General features: G+C 56.0%; 4 protein-coding genes and 1 non-coding gene across 5 annotated transcripts; 2 read left to right on the top strand and 3 right to left on the bottom strand.

Moving 5' to 3' along the window:
• Positions 1–894: 894 nt before the first annotated feature.
• Positions 895–7,936, bottom strand: TRAVEDRAFT_131029 (cytochrome P450; the record flags this gene model as incomplete). Its single annotated transcript, XM_008044280.1, has 14 exons — positions 895–934; positions 1,003–1,149; positions 1,214–1,325; positions 6,021–6,187; positions 6,256–6,293; positions 6,367–6,477; positions 6,538–6,572; positions 6,638–6,776; positions 6,837–7,049; positions 7,109–7,225; positions 7,296–7,436; positions 7,508–7,567; positions 7,640–7,784; positions 7,842–7,936. 14 exons carry the CDS (start codon positions 7,934–7,936, stop codon positions 895–897), a joined length of 1,560 nt encoding a protein of 519 aa, XP_008042471.1.
• Positions 7,937–9,531: 1,595 nt separating this feature from the next.
• Positions 9,532–11,466, top strand: TRAVEDRAFT_60462 (uncharacterized protein). Its single transcript, XM_008044279.1, has 3 exons — positions 9,532–9,599; positions 9,660–9,776; positions 9,838–11,466. The coding sequence occupies exons 1-3, from the start codon at positions 9,579–9,581 to the stop codon at positions 11,317–11,319; spliced, it is 1,620 nt and encodes a 539-aa protein (XP_008042470.1). The 5' UTR covers positions 9,532–9,578; the 3' UTR covers positions 11,320–11,466.
• A 350-nt stretch (positions 11,467–11,816) lies between these two features.
• Positions 11,817–14,473, bottom strand: TRAVEDRAFT_130468 (cytochrome P450; the record flags this gene model as incomplete). The annotated part of the gene is made up of 14 exons (XM_008044278.1): positions 11,817–11,853; positions 11,913–12,059; positions 12,124–12,235; positions 12,295–12,461; positions 12,534–12,571; positions 12,625–12,735; positions 12,797–12,831; positions 12,891–13,029; positions 13,099–13,311; positions 13,374–13,490; positions 13,841–13,981; positions 14,047–14,106; positions 14,166–14,310; positions 14,373–14,473. The coding sequence occupies 14 exons, from the start codon at positions 14,471–14,473 to the stop codon at positions 11,817–11,819; spliced, it is 1,563 nt and encodes a 520-aa protein (XP_008042469.1).
• Positions 14,474–15,056: 583 nt separating this feature from the next.
• Positions 15,057–15,128, bottom strand: TRAVEDRAFT_t167. The gene has a single exon. It is a non-coding gene; the product is annotated as a tRNA-Met (tRNA).
• Positions 15,129–15,959: 831 nt separating this feature from the next.
• On the top strand, positions 15,960–17,375 carry TRAVEDRAFT_51461 (uncharacterized protein; the record flags this gene model as incomplete). Its single annotated transcript, XM_008043884.1, has 1 exon — positions 15,960–17,375. The coding sequence occupies one exon, from the start codon at positions 15,960–15,962 to the stop codon at positions 17,373–17,375; it is 1,416 nt and encodes a 471-aa protein (XP_008042075.1).
• Positions 17,376–18,862: the final 1,487 nt, after the last annotated feature.

The following is an 18,862-nucleotide window of genomic DNA, read 5'->3' as shown; positions in this document are numbered from 1 at the left end:
GAGTGACGATGCCTGCTAGTCTTGCGAACAAGATGGTCAGTGGGCCGACTAGAGGCAGTTCGCGGCCATCCGACTCGAACCACTGCAAGGGACTGCATGCGAAGCCCTCGAGAACCTAGCTTGTACGTGAACAAGATTGAACGAACCTTCAACCTACTGTCACCGCTCGAGGGCAGTGCAGTGACGGTGCCCACGGCGGCGCCCGTATATAGAAGCCCTAACGTTTACTAGCAGCTTCTGTCTATAACTTCATTGGCGACTACGAGACGAGCTGCCTTCCGGACAACTTGCTTTACCATCCACCACCATTTGGACATACACCAAGGCTAGAATATTGTAAGCACGTCCACAATGCACCAATTCATCAGCTTACGCCATATCCAGAAATCACGACAGACAGGGTAGAGTGGGTTGGTGTTGTGCAAGCTGGTTATGCGGATGCAACCTACTATTGAGACCGCTTTCAAGCGTTGTCCTCGAGCGGAGGCCCAACTCGCAAGTGTCTAATTTGATCACTTCGGATGATAAAACTCGCTGTCAGCGCATTCAAGTTGGAGGCATTTAAGGCACCCAGTCGACCACAGCAAGCATCTCCTTCGCATGCAGCTTCGGCATGGCATTCAGAAGCGCCAAGAAGCACTCTACCAGGTTCGTGCTATGCTGCATGTCCAGCATCACCTCGACCTTCTGCACGATGCTACTGCTACAAATGTTTATGCAACTCCCTCCGACCTCAGCCAGCGTTGACAACGGTATCTGTGCCAGCGCGTGTAACACAAAGAAAATCGAAATCAAAAGGACGCATAGAATAGCATTTCTCACGCTAACTTACCAAAACAGACAAGATAGCAACACTTCCTCGAGAAATGTGTGCCAAGCTCTAATGAGCGTTGTTCACCTTCGGCGCCGGAAGACGAGCGGCGCGCGCTCCGGGCTATAATACCCGTCGGCATGGTCAACATCACTCCTGCTGGTGGCACAAAGGACGGAAGAGGAACTCACTATATGGTCGTACTGTGTTGGCTTTTCAGCAGCCGCGCCTTGCGCTGCTCGAATGTCTCCCCCGCGAAGCACGCCTCCTCGCGCACCTCAACCTTGTACTTAGACACGATCGCCGTCAGCACCGCGGTTGCCTCTGTCTCTGAGAACCTGGAGCAAAAATTCCTCAGCGAATGAGCACCACATGTTCTCGAGATATAAGCCCAACACGTACCCGCGGCCGATGCATCCGCGCGGGCCACCGCTGAATGGCAGAAACGCGTCGCGCGGGTAGTCGCCCAGAACTCTCGCCGGCTTGAATGCCTCCGGATCGTCCCAGTAGCGCGCTAGCGGCCAGCTCGTCAGCATATATTACGTCGAATGGGCACGACGGATGACATTGAGCTTACGGTTGTTGTGCAGGCCGGTTGGGCAGATCGCGACATACGTCCCGCGCGGGACGGCCAGGCTGCGCTTCTCGCCTACCGCGTTCGTGACCATGAACACGGTATCGTCCGCGCTACACTTTGGAATCTCGGCCGCTGGCGGAAGGTGTCGTAGTGTTTCATTGAACACTCTGTTTTGCGACAGTGTAGTTAGTATGTACGACGGTGGGACGGTATAAAGAAAAGGACTCACGCTAGAGCGTATGAAAACGAGCTGAGCTCCTCGTATGCCTACCAAGTGGTTGTGAGTAGCAGCGAGGAAGAAGGAGGAAAGAGGAAAGATATACCGGAGCTCCATCCGTTGGCATGGCCGCTCTGAGGCTCTGATAGAACTTCTCTTGTTCTTCTTGATAAAGCGCGAGGAGGATGAACGCGTATGCGAGCGTGTGTGATGTAGTCTATATGGGTTCACATGAGCCGTGTTCCGAGGCATAAGTATAAGTATGCTTCGAGACGCACCTCATATCCTGCGACCAGAAATATGAAGATATTGCCTGTGTGGAACAACTTCAATGGGGGGAGCATGTCACAGCATATACGACAAAGCACACACCAAGGAGCGCGTCATCCGTTAGCTTCGCGTCGCTCTCGAGGGCGCTTTCATTTGCGTCCAGCAAATTATTCAGCAAATCGTGCCGCTCCTGATTCTTTGTGGACTCCCGGCGCTCCTTCACCATCTCCTCTAGGTACTTCTATCCAACCGTGCGTTAAGTTAGCTATGCAGAGTGCAGAGAGACAGATGTGGGACTTACCCTGAGGTCGTCGTACGCGCGTGCATAAAAGCGCATTCCAGTGCCCGGAATGCCGAGGCGGAGAAGCCACTTCGGGAAGAGGATGGTAAAAATGAGCCGTTTGGAGACCTCTTGCAGCGCATTCTTGAAAGTAAACGAGTATCCCGCGGGCGCAGCATTGTCCTCGTTCCACGACATCCTCCGCCCGAAGCTTGCCACCCCGATCACCATCATCCCGATCTGCAATCGGGCGGATTAGCAATACGCGCGGAGTGGGTGATGGCGAGAGAGGGACTTACGGGGTCAGTGAGGTCTATGACGTGGTTGATCTCGACGACGTCCTTGTCCCTCCAGACAGTTTGAAACATCTCGTCCACGATGCGAAAGGTCTCATTCCATACCAGTTCGTTATTCCGCTGTGATGATCTCCTGTAAATATTGTGTTCTATCTCGCTGCGAACGGGAATCAGTAAACGCACCTCGGAGAAAGCTGGTGCCGCGACTTTCCGCTGCCGTTTCCATTCGGCCCCCTCGGTGACGAGAATGTTGGTTCCGAAGGCCGAGAGCGACTCATAGACCTCAAGGGGCTTCGGGAAGCGTGCTCGCGCTCCCATGATCTCCTAAGGACGAAGCAGATCTCGGTGAGGTACGAGCGGTATCGCGGAGCACGTCTCGTACCTTTGCAATGGCGGGGTCCGCGACGTACAGTGTCAATTCTGGCCGAGGGAAAACATTCACCTAAAGAGACATTGCGACAGTGAACCAACATGAGCTGCAGAGTTGCCACTCGCGGCAGCGAATGTGACGCACCGCAGCCACGATGTCCCATCCTGCTCGTGCAAAGTCGGCGTACTTGGAGTGATACAACCACCGGAAGCCGGGAGAGATCCCACGCACAGGAAATGGAAAGAAGAGCTGTCGGTTGTGGAGGAGCGTGCGGAAGCCGGGCCAATCGCTGCGGCCGGGTGAGTAAGTCCGTGCATCGCCGTTTCGAGTGTCAAGAGCAGCAGCCTGAGGATAAGCGATACGTACTTTATGGTACGCACAATTTGACGATATGCGATATACTTCCTAATCGCATAGAATAGCAAAAGGAGAGCGAGGGGGACGGTAGCTTGAAAGATTATGGCCATAGCAGTGGGGGAAGTGAGTCGGCAAGGGACGTATCACAACCAGATATATGTACCTGGCAGGGAAGCATATGGGGAGGTAGGCGTATTTCCCCCTTTGACTTTGAGGCTGCTGAGAAGCATATTGGGTTCCGAGCAGCTGAAGCCCAATGTAGGCCACTTAGGCTTCAATCTGTCAGAGAGCACGGTGGATGTGACTGAAGAGGGCGCAGAGTAAGACGTTTGCCGTATTCCGATAAGGCGATACCTGATCGCACTTACGGCGCAAATCATCGTTCGGAAAGCACATGAGGGCCTTGTCATGGCGAAAAAGGAGAGATTGGCATCCAGGACATGGATATTCCACTCCTACGACTCATTCTGGTCTACTGGACTCAGCCGGTACTTTGGCTGGCGCGCGTTGGAGTCAAGGTCACGATGGCGATCCACGTTGTTCGTTGCCAAGCGAGACTTCTATACAGTCACTGCCATTCAGAATCATGTTGATAGAAAGATATGGAGAGAAAGCGATACCGGCGACGTACTTGCTCTGTCGCCTTAGGCCCTGTGCGCTGTCAGATTGAAGATAGTTAAGGCACCCAGTCGACCACAGCAAGCGCCCCCTTCGCATGCAGCTTCGGCATAGCCGTAGGCAGCGCCAGGGCGCACTCTACCATGTACGCCCCATGTTGCGCGTGTAGCATCACCTCGACCCGCTCAGCCAGCGCATCATCGAGGGCATGCAGTCCGAGCGTGGTCACGTCGGCGATCTGTATCTGCCAGTACGCGTTCAAACACCAGAGCTTGATGGTGAGCACGCGCACGGTCGTGGGGATATTCGCGAGGAGCGCGATGCAGACCTCGGCGAGCGGGACGTGCGGTATATCCGTCAAGTCTGCGGGAGGTACAGCAAGCTCAACCGAGAGGGTCCTGAGGGAAGTACACGCGTGGAGATTGAGCGCGAGCCAATGCTCTGTGAACGCGCAGGTCAGCATGTGTCGTACGGCCGCGGGTCGGCAGAGCGCACCTGGATCATGTTCGTTGGGCCTGATAGGGACTGCCACGAGGAACGGGAGATGGATGTGCGCCGCACTGCGGGCCGCGCTCTCCACTAGCTGGCCGAAGCTGCGTAACTGCTCTATCCTGCGCGTCCGTTGGCCACTCACACACTCGAGCTGAAGCGAGCGGAGGCGCCCTGGGACGAGGCATTCGCGCAGGAGGTTGTAGAGGGTGCTTGCTTCCGATACGGGTGGGAGGCCCACATCCTGGGTAATGAATGTGCCCACGGAGACTGTGCTGATGCGGCGTGCGGGGTCCAAGGGCCTATAGGGGATATGCAACCGGGCTAGCTTCACAGTGTCGACAGATGCGAAGAGTGTGACAATATCCAAGACCGCTACTAAGGAAGGATACCCGATCGGAGCACGACAATTCTCGATGGTCAGATTCTTCAGCCTTTGTGTGGGTAGATGGTCTGGGGCGTCTTGGATAGCGTTTAGCGAGTCAATCACCCAATTGAAGCTCCCGCAGGCGAGGAAGTAGCATCACCAGGTCGCTCAGCTGAGCGCGTCCGATGACAGGTAAGTCGTCTCGGAGTTTGTGACGTGGTGTCCATGAGGTGTATGCAAACGTGAGGTGAAGCTTGCGTATGTGCCATGCGAGGTCGGCGTTGGCTTGTAGGAACGCTTCGAAATTGGCGAAATTGAACTTGAACGTGATCTTCAGGAAAGCGAAGAAATACGGGATGGCGACCTGGTTCCACGCACGCGATACGTGGGAGCAGGCGAGGATGCTGAGTTTGTCTTCCCGTATGTTTTGCAGAACAAGGTCGAGGAGCTCAAAAGGAAGTCTGTGAATGCCATGTGGGGAGTCTGGAACGGTACTGCCTGCCACGTGAATGTTATGTTCCTCTTTCGTCGTACTCATCCTTTCTGAGTGGCACAGGCGTATTGATGGAGGCAGTTGTCGACTCCGCAAAGGATGTGGGCAGAGGATAGTTATACACATGGGAGGCAAGTACCGTTGGGACGGTGGTGGCGGTGCGCGGGTTTTCCTTATCAGTAGCAATTACATAGCGAATCGAAAGCTGAAATTGTCCTTCACTTAGACTTAAAGTAGTGCAGTTTGTCTGCAGCAAAGTCATCCGCTATAGGGAAGAGTTGAACACAAATATTGTACTGTATGTCTTCAAAACTCTGTCCCGCCACTGAGTTGGGAATATTTACACTAAGTAGTCTCCCCTACTATTATCCAGTCTCAAGCTCCAACGAGCCGCGTTCACCTGCGCCTAAAGACCAATGGTGCGCGCTCCGGGCTACGGCAACAATCAGCAACACTCTTGCCAAGGTGCACAAGAAAGCAGGCAAGACGCACTAGACGGTCAGACTGTGCTGGCTCTTCAGCAGCCGCGCTTTGCGCTGCGCGAACGTTTCCCCCGCGAAGCGCGCCTCCTCACGCACCTCGACCTTGTATCGCGACATGATTGTTGTAAGCACCGCGACCGCTTCAGTCTCCGCAAAGCTAGAGCGCAATATTAGTTCGTGGGCGAGATAGTGGCGACACCAGCATATGAGCGCACCCGCGGCCGATGCACCCGCGCGGGCCGGCGCTGAACGGCACAAACGCGTCGCGCGGATAGTTACTCAGGAACCGCTCCGGCTTGAACGCGTCTGGGTCGTCCCAGTAGCGCGCTGCGCGACGCGAGATACGTCAATGAGCGTCACATAGTTGGGCGTGCCCACGAGATGGGCACATACGGTTATGATGCAGTGCGGACGCGGAGATCGTGATGTACGTCCCGCGCGGGACGGGCAGGCGCGCCTGCTCACCCGTGGCGCTCGTCGTGGTCAATACGGTGTCTTCTGCGCTGTATTTTGGGATACCGATGACGGGCGGGAAGTGCCGCAGCGTTTCGTTGAACACGCTGCAGTATGTACCAGAGGGAGTGTGTCAGCAAAGACTAGTTGAGGGACACAAAGGTACGCGACGTACGCTAAAGAGTAGGAGAAGGATCCCATGTCCTCGTATCTCTACGGAGAGTGGCAGAGATCGAGTCAGCGCCGTGCAGCGATATGCAGGATACGGAGGCGAGGAAAGACGGACTAGGGCTCTGTCCTTCGGCATGACGGCCATAATGTTCTTGTAAAACTTGTCCTGCTCCTCCTGGTACAGCGCGAGGAATATGAGCGCATACGCGAGCGTGTGTGACGTGGTCTATATGTGTTCATGTTAGCCTTCATCTCTCAGCTGATGTATGAGTAAGGGCAGATATACGTCATGACCGGCAACCAAGAACAGGAACACATTTCCTGTGCGGACCGGCATCAGTGTAAGAACTTGAATAAGGTCAGGACATGCGTAGCTCCGGACGCACCAAGAAGGGCCTTGTCAGACAACTTCGTGTCGCCCTCGAGTTGGGCCTCGTTTGCTTCAAGTAGACTGCTGAACAGATCGTAACGCTCCTCGTTATTCGTCGACGTCCGGCGTTCCTGCACCATCTCGTCCAGATATCTCTGCTCGACCATATGCTAGGTTAGCTATCCAAAGTATAGAGGTACCACTGTAAGACTGACGCTGAGTTCGTCGTATGCACGGGCATAAGAGCGCATGCCCGGAGTACCGAAGCGGAGAAGCCACTGTGGGAAGAGAAGACTGAGAACGAGTCGGTTCGACACCTCGAGCAATGCGTCTTTGAAGGTAAGCGAGTGTCCCATGTGCATGGCACCGTCCTCCTTCCACGACATGCGCCGTCCAAAGCTCGCCGCACCGATGACCATGAGCGTAATCTGCGGGGGGTTATAGAGGTGCGCGTGTGTGCTGGAGGCGGAGGTGCGAGGAGGCTTACGGGGATGGTGATGTCCAGGACATGATCGAGCTCGACGGCGTCCTTGTCGCCCCACAGGTTTTCGAACATGTCGTTCACGATGCGGAGTGACTCATCCCATACGAGTTTATTGTTCCTCTACGACGGGCGTGAGTACGAGGTGTCTGCCATCACACGGTGAATGGGCGTAACATAGGTGTGCGCACACCTCAGAAAACGCTGGTGCAGCAATCTTCCGTTGCCGTTTCCATTCTTCCCCCTCGGTGACGAGGATGTTCGTACCAAACGTCGCGAGCAGCTCATACACATCGGTAGGCTTCGGGAAGCGTGCGCGCGCACCCATGACCTCCTGTAGAAAGGGTACGATCTCGGGCGTCAACACAAAACAATACTCGTAGTATCGCAAAACGCGTCTCGCACCTTTGCAATAGCGGCATCCGCAACATACAGGGATAACTCGGGTGAAGGGAGAGCGTTTACCTGGGGAACCGTTGCATAGACCAGCGGTAAGCCTCACAGCTATTTATGAGTCTGAGTACATTTCTGACGCACCAAGGCGATCACATCCCACCCTGCCTTCGCGAAGTCGGCGTGCTTGGAGTAGAACGGCCACTGCGCGCCGGGAGAGATCCCGCGTACCCGGAATGGGAAAAACAGAAACCGGTCGTTGAAGACCGTGCGGAAACCGGGCCAGCCGCTGCAGCCCGGTGAGCGTCGTACCCACGACAACAGAGAGCGAGGTGGGAGTACATACTTTACGGTGCGAACAAGCTGTCGACACGCGGTATACCTCTTGACAGCATAGAGCAGCAAGAGAAAGATGAGGGGGACAACGGCTTGAGAGATCATGATGCTTGGGGCGTGGAAACGGGGCCAAGCAGCTAGCGAGAGTTGCCGGTCCGTCAGTTTATATATCGCAGGGAAGGGCGCGGAAGTGGATAGGGTTCCTCATATTGCGCCGACAGAAGGATAGGTTGGCGGTTCGATTTACGAGATATCCCACCGGCAACACGCCAAGCTGTCAGCGCACACATGATCCTCTGCCGCAATAGGATCACAGGGTGCGACAGGGGTGGTAGACCTTGTAAGCTTTGTGGTAAGTGGGTACGGTCAACGCAGAGAGAGAACCCAGCGACGGCGAGGGGGAGAGCCTACAAACACCTGTGCGAAGTGGCGGTGAGTACGACTCGTACGAGATGCGCGGCGGTGAGTAACGTATTCCGTAAACACGATCCCACGCTCATTCAGCGTACTCGCAGGCTACATGCGCACGCCATGCTGCGGCGAGCTCTGGCGGCACGCTATCCCTGTCATGGACGTCCAAATGTTAGCTGGATAGACGTAACGCTAATAGAGATTAGCCCGAGCACGGTGACTTACTTGACGCAGACTCTGCCATCACTGTTGACGAAAGCATGAAGAAATGGCTTGGCAGAGTCCCATAGAGATTACAAGAAATTATCGCACTTTCCCTGAACGCGAGATGAGAATCAGTGTTGCAGAAGGGGGAGTTCAAAGTTTTGGAAGAGGGCCTATGTCCAAGCTCAGCCGCGGAACCAAAGTGCGCACTGCGCACTGCCAGGGCAGGTGCTACGCGCTTATCTCGCATCCTTGACATTTGACTTGCAGGCCTTCTGTATATATGTTCCAGGTATTGATTTACTGGACAGGCCGCCGCTCAGTGTTGATGTGGGCCTCAGAGGGGCAGTTTCCGGGAGGGTGTTGTGTTGAATCAGCCTGAGTTTGCGATCGCCGCCGCCAGCGACGAGCGCTATAGTGCCACGTGTGATGGTTTAGGGCGTCTCCCTATTTCTTTCGTCACCCAAGTACTCCCACTGGCACCCTCCTTCCCTTATGTACAAACCAAACTCGTGTATAGGACATCAATATTGGCCCAAATTTTCAGTACGTGTCGTCTGTGTGCTTCGAAGCAATGCCAGCTAACGTCCTCTTTCTAGAGGCTCCGCCGTATTCCAACACAAACTGAGTCTCTCCCTCGAGCTGGTAGCGGCCCCACCAGCAGCAACATTCACCCGGGTCAACATATCTCGAACACGGACAAGAAAATCGTAAACTATCTGTGCATCACTGCCGCTAGGTGGTCCCCAGATTTGGGCTGCAGCACTTTCGAGTTTAGTATGACAACGCCGCATGCTCGCGTAATCCAGTTCTTTTTTCAACGATTCCAAGACGCCACATAAACCCGAAGATCTTCGTGGCTGCTACAAGCACTTGCAACCCTAATAAGAGACTCTTATGCGTTACTGATTGCTCCAGAATTGCAGGAACTCTTAACCGCCCATCCTCGTTCTTTCGTGACTGCGTCACGCCTGTAGATGGACAGCCTCAGCTGTCGAACGCACTGGCACCTTGATCGATCCCAGGACACGTTGCTCCTTGCCACCAACACGCAACTCGCTGGTCCGAGCCTGCCGCAAAACCCAGCCAGTGCCCACAAAGCGAGCTTGTTACTCGACAGCCGACCATCAAGATGGGCATTTCGTGGTCACGAGTACGTGTTCGTTGATACACTCGACCTCTCGCAACACTCACAGATAAACCCCGCCCATAGCTGATGCGCATGTGGTGGGGCGATACTCCCGCGCAGGACGGTTATACCGAATCTTCGCTTCCATCAACGACCAAGGAGGCCGTCTCGGACCAACAGGACGTCAAGGAGCAAGAGCCTGTAAGCTGCATCTCAGCATACATGCCACAGGATTCGGAACTGACCTAGGCGGCGCACGTAGCCCAGTGTTCCCTGTACGATGGAGCTCCGCCTTATGACTGAGACAGACTCGCCCTCTAGGGCCCCGAACGCCTACACCATCTCAATCGACGGCAAGCACTGGACGCTCAGCGAGCCGCTCGACATCAACTCCGAGACCCTGCCCCAATACGTGTGCGTGTCCTACGTCTGGGGCTCCGGACGCGTCCCCAATCCCGTCCACCCCTCTATCGAGATGTCCGACCGCACGCTCGCCGCATTCGCTGCCACCGCGCGCTGCATCCCCCGGCGCCCCATCTGGATCGACGCGTTCTGCGTGCCCACCGAACGCGCGAAGAAGCGCGCGACGCTCGAGAGCCTCGGTTTCCTCTTCGCGCGCGCCGACGCTGTCGTCTCCGTGCTCGCGCCCGAGTCCCTCACCGCGGTCGAGGAGATGCGGGACTTCCTCGTGATCACGCCCCGCCCCGCGAAGACGCCCTCCGCCCCGCTCGACGTGCTCGAGGCCGACGAGTGGATCCGGAGCGTCTGGACGTACCAGGAGCTTGTGAACAGCCGCTCGCTATGGTTCACCGCCCACACGCCCGAAGGCGCCGCCCCGCAGCAATCGGTCCCCGGGATGCAGGTCCTCAACACCGTGGGCGAATACATCGACCGCTGGGGGCGCTCGGACAAGCTCACGCTGCACAACGGGATCCGCCTCTTCTACCCGCACGCGGACAACTTCCAGGAGCTGCTCGCGGACTGGGTGACGTCCGACTACGGGCACCGCTCCGCGCTGCGCATCATCTGCGGGATGGACTACCGCGCGCACATCACGCCGCAGAACCGGTTCTACAGCATGATTGGGGCGCTCACTGCGCGTCCCTCCGCGCGCGCGACGAGCCCGACGGTGACGCAGCTCGCGGAGCGCTTTATGGAGCTCTCCGAGGAGAAGGGCGACTACTCGTTCATGTTCTGCACCGCACCCCGCGACTCGCGCCCTGGACTTGGCTGGCGGCCCATACCAAGCGACTTCCAGAGCATCCTGACGTGGCATTGTTTCGGCGACGAGCTTCCCGGCAAGAAGGTCGACGACGGCGTCTTGCTGAACGACGTCATCGTCTTCCCGCTCGTAGCCCGACGCGACCCCGCAGAAGTGCAAATGGAGCAGGAGTTGCTAGACCACATACGTCTGTGGATGAAGCATGTCGCAGACTACCACGACGTACCAGAGGACGTGGATGCCAGCATGACTCTGCAGGAGAAGTCTTATGCAGTCCTGAAGACCATGGGCTTCACGGGCGATGGTGGATGGCACACCATGGAAGGCTGCATCTTCTATCCGCAGACGAAGCTGCCTGAGGGCGCCGAGGGGACCATCTGCGTCTCGCATGGGGTGAGATGGGTTTTCGGCGCGCCGGCCATCGTTGCGATAACGACGGGGGATGCGGTGCAGTACGTAGTGGGTGTGGCCGTGATTCACATGGACTATAGATCGCCTACGACCGAGTTCCTGCTGAGATGAGATCCGCGTAAGTTTCGAGCCTGACGACTGTGAATATGTACTGTATGTTGATGTCTTGGGCGACGAGGATTGGATATGGAAATAACACTGTGGGGACCTTGTATAAAACCTGTAACGTATATCTAGTGTTTCGGCCATCTATTTGCCCCCATGACACGACGCCACTCTACGGGACAGATGCACTTACTCCTGGCGGCCCAGTCCAACATAAGTCATGATAGCGCTACGACCATACTCCCGTACTAGATTTCCACTGATTTGCTGAGGTGAAAGACGACCTCCCGGTGAGTGGATACGACAAGGCCACGCGCACGCTCGCCTGCCAGTGTGACCTCAGGCCATGTACTCCCCATACGGATGTGACACAGTTTGATATCAGCCAAACGGAATCCAAATCGTAAAGGAATAAGTTACTACATCGCTACCGATGCAACATCTATGCTCCCGTACTCTCCAATTCACCGCGAAACACGCGCTCCGCCGAATTATGGCAAAGCTCATCGGCGCCGGAATACCAGCGGAGCGCGCTCCGGGCTGCGATAATCGCGTCAGCACCTTATCCTCATTAGAAACACAAGCGGGCAAAAACCCACTAGACGGTCAGACTATGCTGGCTCTTGAAAAGCCGTGCCTTGCGCTGTGCGAAGGTCTCGCCCGCGAAGCGCGCTTCCTCGCGCACCTCGACCTTGTACTTAGACATGATCGCCGTCAACACCGCGACCGCCTCCGTTTCCGCAAACCTATAGCGTCAGATCAGTTTGATTTGTGAGTACAGAAAAGGCCGAAGGTATGATGAGAACGCACCCGCGCCCGATACACCCACGCGGCCCGCCGCTGAACGGCAGGAACGCGTCGCGGGGATAGTTACCCAAGAACCGCTCCGGCTTGAACGCCTCCGGGTCGTCCCAGTACCGCGCTGCCCACATCTCCATCAACCAAGGTCAACGATACTGCGAGAGACAGGGCGGGGCTTACGGTTGTTGTGCAGACCGGGCGTGCAGATCGCGATGTACGTGCCACGCGGGATGGGCAGGCTGCGCTTCTCGCCCGCCGCGTTCGTGACTGTGATCACCGTGTCCTCTACGTTTGACTTCGGGATGCCGATGACTGGCGGGAAGTGCCGGAGCGTCTCGTTGAACACGCTGCGTTGCGGGAGAACAAGTCAAGTCAAGATGTATGGGCTGAAGAACGATGGTGGAAGGAAAAGGACGTACGCTAGGGAGTAGACGAACGAGCTCAGTTCCTCGTATGCCTAGCATACGAAATGAGTGCTCAAGACGGATGGGGGAGAGGAAGAGGGCGTACAGGAGCTCTGTCTGCGGGTATCGCCGCCTTGAGGCTTTGGTAGAACTTCTCCTGCTCTTCCTGGTAGAGCGCGAGGAAGATGAACGCGTATGCAAGTGTGTGGGACGTGGTCTGCGCGTGCGCGCGTCAGTCGCGTGGCAAGACGACGAAACATGCATATGACAAGACACACCTCGTAACCCGCGACCAAGAACACAAAGACGTTCCCTGTGTTTGTCAGTGTCAATAGGATGCGCACTTGGTAGTATGCGCAGCCGGAGACGCACCAAGAAGCGCGCTATCCGTCAACCTCGCGTCGCTCTCCAGCTCGCCCTCGTTCGCGTCCAGCAAGCTGTTGAACAAGTCATGGCTCTCCTGCTTCTTCCCAAGCTCCCGGCGCTCCTGTACCATCTCCTTCAAATATGTCTGCCCCGCACAAAAAAGCGCTCCAAGTCAGTTACCCCACTTACCCAGAAGAGCAGAGTAAACACGCACATCAAGTTCGCCATACGCGCGCGCAAAGTAGCGCATCTTCGCATTCCCGAGGCGCAGCACCCATTGTGGGAAGATGATGCTCAGGAACAGCCTGTGCGACACCTCATGGAGCGCGTCTTTGAACGTCATCGTGTGCCCCGCGGGCGCGATGCGATCTTCGTTCCACGACATCCGCCGTCCGAAGCTCGCCGCGCCAATGACCATGAGCGTAATCTGCAGTCGCGCGGAGTGTAAGCATGCCGCGCGGGGTAGACGGGGCTGCGGGAGGAACATACGGGGACGGTGAGGTCCATGACGTGGTCGAGCTCGATGACGTCCTTGTTTTGCCAGACGTTCTTAAACATGTCGTCCACGATGCGGAAGGATTCGTCCCAGACGAGCTTGTTGTTCCGCTGCGACAAAATCAAGTCAGAATACTGTTTCCTTCCGAGCTACGGTATCGCTGCACGGAGAGTTCTATCTGGTGCCCGGCTCGAAACCCGAACACTACCGGAGCTGGCTGCGTCGCGCACGAGACGCGTCTGTCTGACGCGCAACGCGATTCGTACCGTTCAAGTGAGGGTCAGCGATGGAGGGGTGTGCAGGCGGGTCTCGAAAACCCAAGCAAGCGCGGAGTACGCTCTCGCGAATAATGATGGGGCGCGCGGACGCGTGTTGGGTGACACTTGGAGTATACAGCCGCAATTCGGGTGTCGTGTTTGACGAGAGGATGGGAAAGAGCCTAAGATAGGACTGAACGTACCTCCGAGAATGCAGGCGCGGCGATCTTCCGTTGCCGCTTCCATTCCTCTCCCTCCGTGACAAGGATGTTCGTCCCGAAAGTCGCGAGCAGCGCATAGGTCTCCAGTGGCTTCGGGAAGCGTGCGCGCGCACCAATGATCTCCTACGGGGCCAAACACGACCTGGGTTCACAACGCGGCTTCAAAGTACAATGCCTGCGTCTCGTACCTTGGCAATCGCGGGGTCCGCGACATACAGCGTCAAATCAGGCGAGGGGAGGAGATTAACCTAGAAGCCCGGAATGAAGATGAGTTGCACAGCCATCTCCGAATGCTTTTCGAACGTACCGAAGCAACCACATCCCATCCCGCCCTCGCGAACTCGGCGTGCTTGGAGTAGAACGGCCACTGATGGCCAGGAGAGATCCCGCGCACCCGAAATGGGAAGAAAAGAAACCGTTCGCTGAAGACCGTGCGGAAGCCGGGCCAGTCACTGGGTGGCAGCCCGGTATCAGTTTTTGCCGCGACCGTACGGTGACAACGGGGAACACAAACTTTATGGTGCGCACGATCTCCCGGTACGCAAGGTACTTCTTGAGAGCGAAGAAGGCCAATAGGAGCAAGAGCGGCAGGATCGCACGGGAGACGTCGAGCATGACGTTCAGTTCAGGGGAATCACCTGGACTTCGGGGAGCACAGCGCGCGCGAGGACGAAATTTAATTGGCATGCCGTTTTGGTGCGTTGGCAGTTGGTTTCCGGCACCTTCCTGACACATTCCCAGGCTCGAGCACGTTCAGCTTGATATACATTGCATCACAATGCATGGGAAAATCCGGGCTCACCGGTAGGAAATATGCATTGTTCCCAGGATCGCAGTACCCGGTTACCTGTGTGAGTTGGCATCTCGTGAGCAAGAACAGATCGTCAATTTCTGCAATCACAGCGCCCACAACCTATGTATATCACGGTACAGGATAACGGTAGAAGGCCTGGCGAAAATGTGATTCCACTTACGAAGAGTTTGAATTGTGTAGTTCTTCGCTTACTGGCATGCTTTTCTCAAGAGTCAAGACGACCGGGAAAGACATCGAAAGGCTCGGATAATGTGATGGGCGCATCAGAGCTCGAGGCGGTGAACGCGAACATGGCGGCGAGACGAACGGCGCCACGAAGCCCGGCGGCAGCCTACAGAAACGTTGAACAGCACAGCATTCGGCAGAAGCTGTTCCAACAAAAAATAGCAACTCCTGGTTTCGATCCAGGGACTTCAGGGTTATGAGCCCTGCACGCTTCCACTGCGTCAAGTTGCTATGTAAGGGGGGCTGTTCCAAGCTTGTACAGTGTGATTGAGTTTGGGCATTTGGAAAACAGCTCGCAAACCCACCAAATGGTATCGAGGTAAGTCAGCCTGAGATACATATATTTTATCACTTGTTCCACTACGCCAGAACTTGCACGAGCTTAGCCGCAGCGGGAAGAGCACACAAGTTCTAGGAGACCTGCCCTAAACGATCACACGTTGTAGCGCTTAGCGCTTGACGCTGAACCGCGACACGGATCGCTTGAACTAGTTGCATGGAGAGATACTACTCCCTTCTGGATACTCAAACTCCGCCGGCCTTACGGTACATGGCGCTATCGCGACTTTCTGGTCACGTCTGATAGTTTTTAATACAAAACGTACACTTGCGCTAAGTGGCCCTCCATTGATCGTGTGAAACTATGTACTCACAACAAAGAACATTGTCGACGGTCACTAGCACGGCAAATGTACAAGTTTTTAAACCCTACAGTCCCGTAAAAGCACTATAGGTCTAAGGATTCCCTCACACAACTTGCCACAGAGTTCCAGTGAGTCGGAGTCTCAGGCTGGGTCCGTCCGTCTCGCCATAATTTGATGACTCGTCCCCCATGAGCTCGTCGCAGCCTCATGTGTACATACTTCGATGGAGTTGTTAACTTGGCTGATGATTCCACTTCAGATACAAGGCAAATGTGCCTTTCATCCGCTTTCAGAATTTTGTTGTAGTCGGGTGAGTGGCACACAGCGCACCGCCACTGCTGTTTGGTATTTAAGTATCCTCCTCCCCGCCGTCCGTTCTCTACAACAAGCACTCACTGATACACTCGCAATACACGGCATGGACTCGGCGGCCAAAACCAAAAGCAGCAACGGACCAGACTCACGCGGCATTGGCCAGCTTCCCGTTGAGCTAATCGACGTCATTTTGGAAAGCGTAGGGGAAGACAAGGAGACCATCCTCGCCTGCTCGTGGGTATCACGCCTATGGCACGAAATCTTCCTCCCGTATCTCTTCGCTTCCCTGAAGGTCGTGTCCAAGTACGACTTCCTCGACTTCCACGGATTCTTGGAGATGCACCCGGAAATTGCTCTCTACGTACGCAAGCTTCAGCTCAAGTTCGCATACACTGGCAAATGGACGTACCGCTTAAAACCCCAGGATGACGTCCCGATCGTCGGACGCACCGAACTCTGCGTCCTCGTAACACTACTTCCCCGTCTGCAGGAGCTTCACCTCTACGACCTCTGGCTCGACGACGAGTCGCCGGACTCCGCTCCAGATACTCCAAACCATCTCCCTAATCGCACGCTGGAGAAGCTGACCCTCGAGCGCTGTTCCGTCCCGTGGCCAACCGAGGCGAGTCCGAGTCTGGTAGCAATCCTGAGTATCATCTCGGTCTTTGATTTCATCAACACCGTGGAGCTACTCGCAATGCAAATTCCCACCCCAGGACTCCCGGTCCCCAAATGCACGCGCCCTATCCGCACACTCAATGTGGCCACGCTTATTGCCGGAGACCTCAGCCAAGTCGACACCCCCCTCTCAATCAGGGTCCTCTTTGACCCCCTTTGCGCGTTCCTTGCCCCCGGTTGCCTCCGCTCACTTGAGCTGGAGTGCTTCGGCGCACAAGTGGTGCATAAGTCAGCGGCCGAAGTGCGGCTCACGTTCGGCGCGCTAGTGGAGAGTGCGGCCCGCGACGCGCTGCACATTCACGTCCCGTTCCTCTTGTCCCTTCCTCAGATTGGACCCAATGCAGACCCTCCAGGTGTGTATCTTGCATTCCGCAGGTTTACCGCTTCGCATGTGCTGATCAACACGCTCAAAGAGCATTGGCGCGCCCTCAACCTGGGAGTGTGTACGTCCCTCAGGTCCCTCACCCTCGACATCCTCATACACCGGTCCGACACGCGCCCTGCACCAGGCTGGATGGACACCCGGCACCCTTCGGTAGACCAGGCCTGCCACGCGCTCCTCGCGCACATCCCCGCGACCATCCGCGTGCTCACGCTGAGGTTTTGGCGCTTGGACACGCGCTGGCTGGCGGAGTTCGACAATGCGACGTCGCTCGGGCTGCTCGGGCTAGACTCCGCGCTGGCCGGGCGGTTTGAACATTTGGAGCGGGTTGAGGTAATGATTCGTGAGGATCTTTGTTTCGACATGGACGGGAGCTCGTCGGCGTTGCCGGCAGCGATGCCGGAGCTGCGCGCGAAGGGGATACTTAAGGTGGTCCCTTGGGCGCCTGAGATCGTTTAATCATGAGGCGGGTGCTTCATCATCGGACGTGAATACATGCGGCGTTGACTAGTTCACCGTCCAAGTGCGATTGATACCTAAAGCAGTAACGAAGGTACACCGCCCCCTCTGCTTTCTCTGCGTATATGATACAATCATTCATGCTGACTGTTGGCGGCCGTACAGAAGTCATCATGATCCACGACTCGGAGCGACCCAGGTCGTGATCACTGGCATGAGCTTGCAAGAGGCCGATAGCGAGGTCGCGTTCAACGGGCCCCGGCCTAAGTACCAGCTCTACTGTACTTGCTGTGCGACGAGGATCAAGTTACTTTTTTCACTAGTGTGCGAGTCCCTCTAACGGGAGCCTCTAGGCTGCCGCCACCGCCGCCGCCAACTGCCAACTTGTACGTGAATCTGCCATACTCCTTGCTCACTATGAGCCTCTAGGTTCGCTGCTCTCACCAATCACGTCAACCGTGCTTTCCGAGTCCCATAGGCTTGAGGCCTGTATGGTCTGTCTCGTGTCATAGCTGCTCGGAACCCTATACGCTTCCCCGAAGCTTCAAAGTCAAAGAGAAGACGTGCGGTTCCGACACCAGAGATCCCGAGAAGTACCAACTCGGGTTTGGTTGGAGGTGCGTCATAAACACATCACTGGCAGGCTTCCGCACAACCTGACGGATCCTGTCCAGGATTCTCCCCGGAGTCGACGGCACTCCGCGAACGATGCACTGCTCATCACCGTCGCCTCTGCTCGGCACGTCTTAAGCATTGAGCCTCCACTCATGCCCAGACGGGACTCGGAAGCCGACGCATGTCATTGACCCAACATCAACTTAGACGCTTTTCTCTCGTAAGCCTGCTATTTGTATCTTGCAGGTCACATTCTGAAAGCCACCGCACAGCCTAGTACCCTGAGAAGTTCGAATGGAACTACGCGGCGCGATCGGCGCAGGCGTAGACGCTTATTCGACGTATCGTGCGAAGCGAGTTTGTCCTGGCTAGAAAGGGATATTGTGCGACTATTGAGGGCATAATGCGGATAATCAGGTGCGTGTTACTGAACTTCGCGATCAACGAGAGATATCTGACCCGTCGGGAACATTCTGTGAACGTTTTGAAGCCCTCAGCCTCTAGAAGTATACAATGCTGAGGCGAAGGCCATAAAGGCGGCTCTAGTCCTCTGAGCGACAGCAGGCGACAGCGTGGAGACAGTACGTCTTTCTCCTGACATCTCGTATGGGACATGAATGTTCACCACTTGCAACACAGGAATGTCATTTCCTCAACAAGAACTGCCGCTCCTCAGGACAACGGATGCAGTCTCTGAGCGCTCGGCACCCAGTCTCCGAGACACGGTCTATCCATAGAAGTGCTCCTTGCTCCGGTATAGCGCTTATGCCTGTCAAAACTTATAGTCTCGTGGCCCCTTGCATTCCTCTGACGTGTCTCCGGCGCACCGATTGCTCTGTCTTAAAGCCCCGTCCCGTGTCCCTGCTTGGGGG

The sequence above is a fragment of the Trametes versicolor genome (genome assembly GCF_000271585.1).
Source record: "Trametes versicolor FP-101664 SS1 unplaced genomic scaffold TRAVEscaffold_10, whole genome shotgun sequence".
In the NCBI taxonomy this organism is placed as follows: Eukaryota; Fungi; Basidiomycota; class Agaricomycetes; order Polyporales; family Polyporaceae; genus Trametes; species Trametes versicolor.
This window is presented reverse-complemented; position numbering and strand designations above follow the sequence as displayed.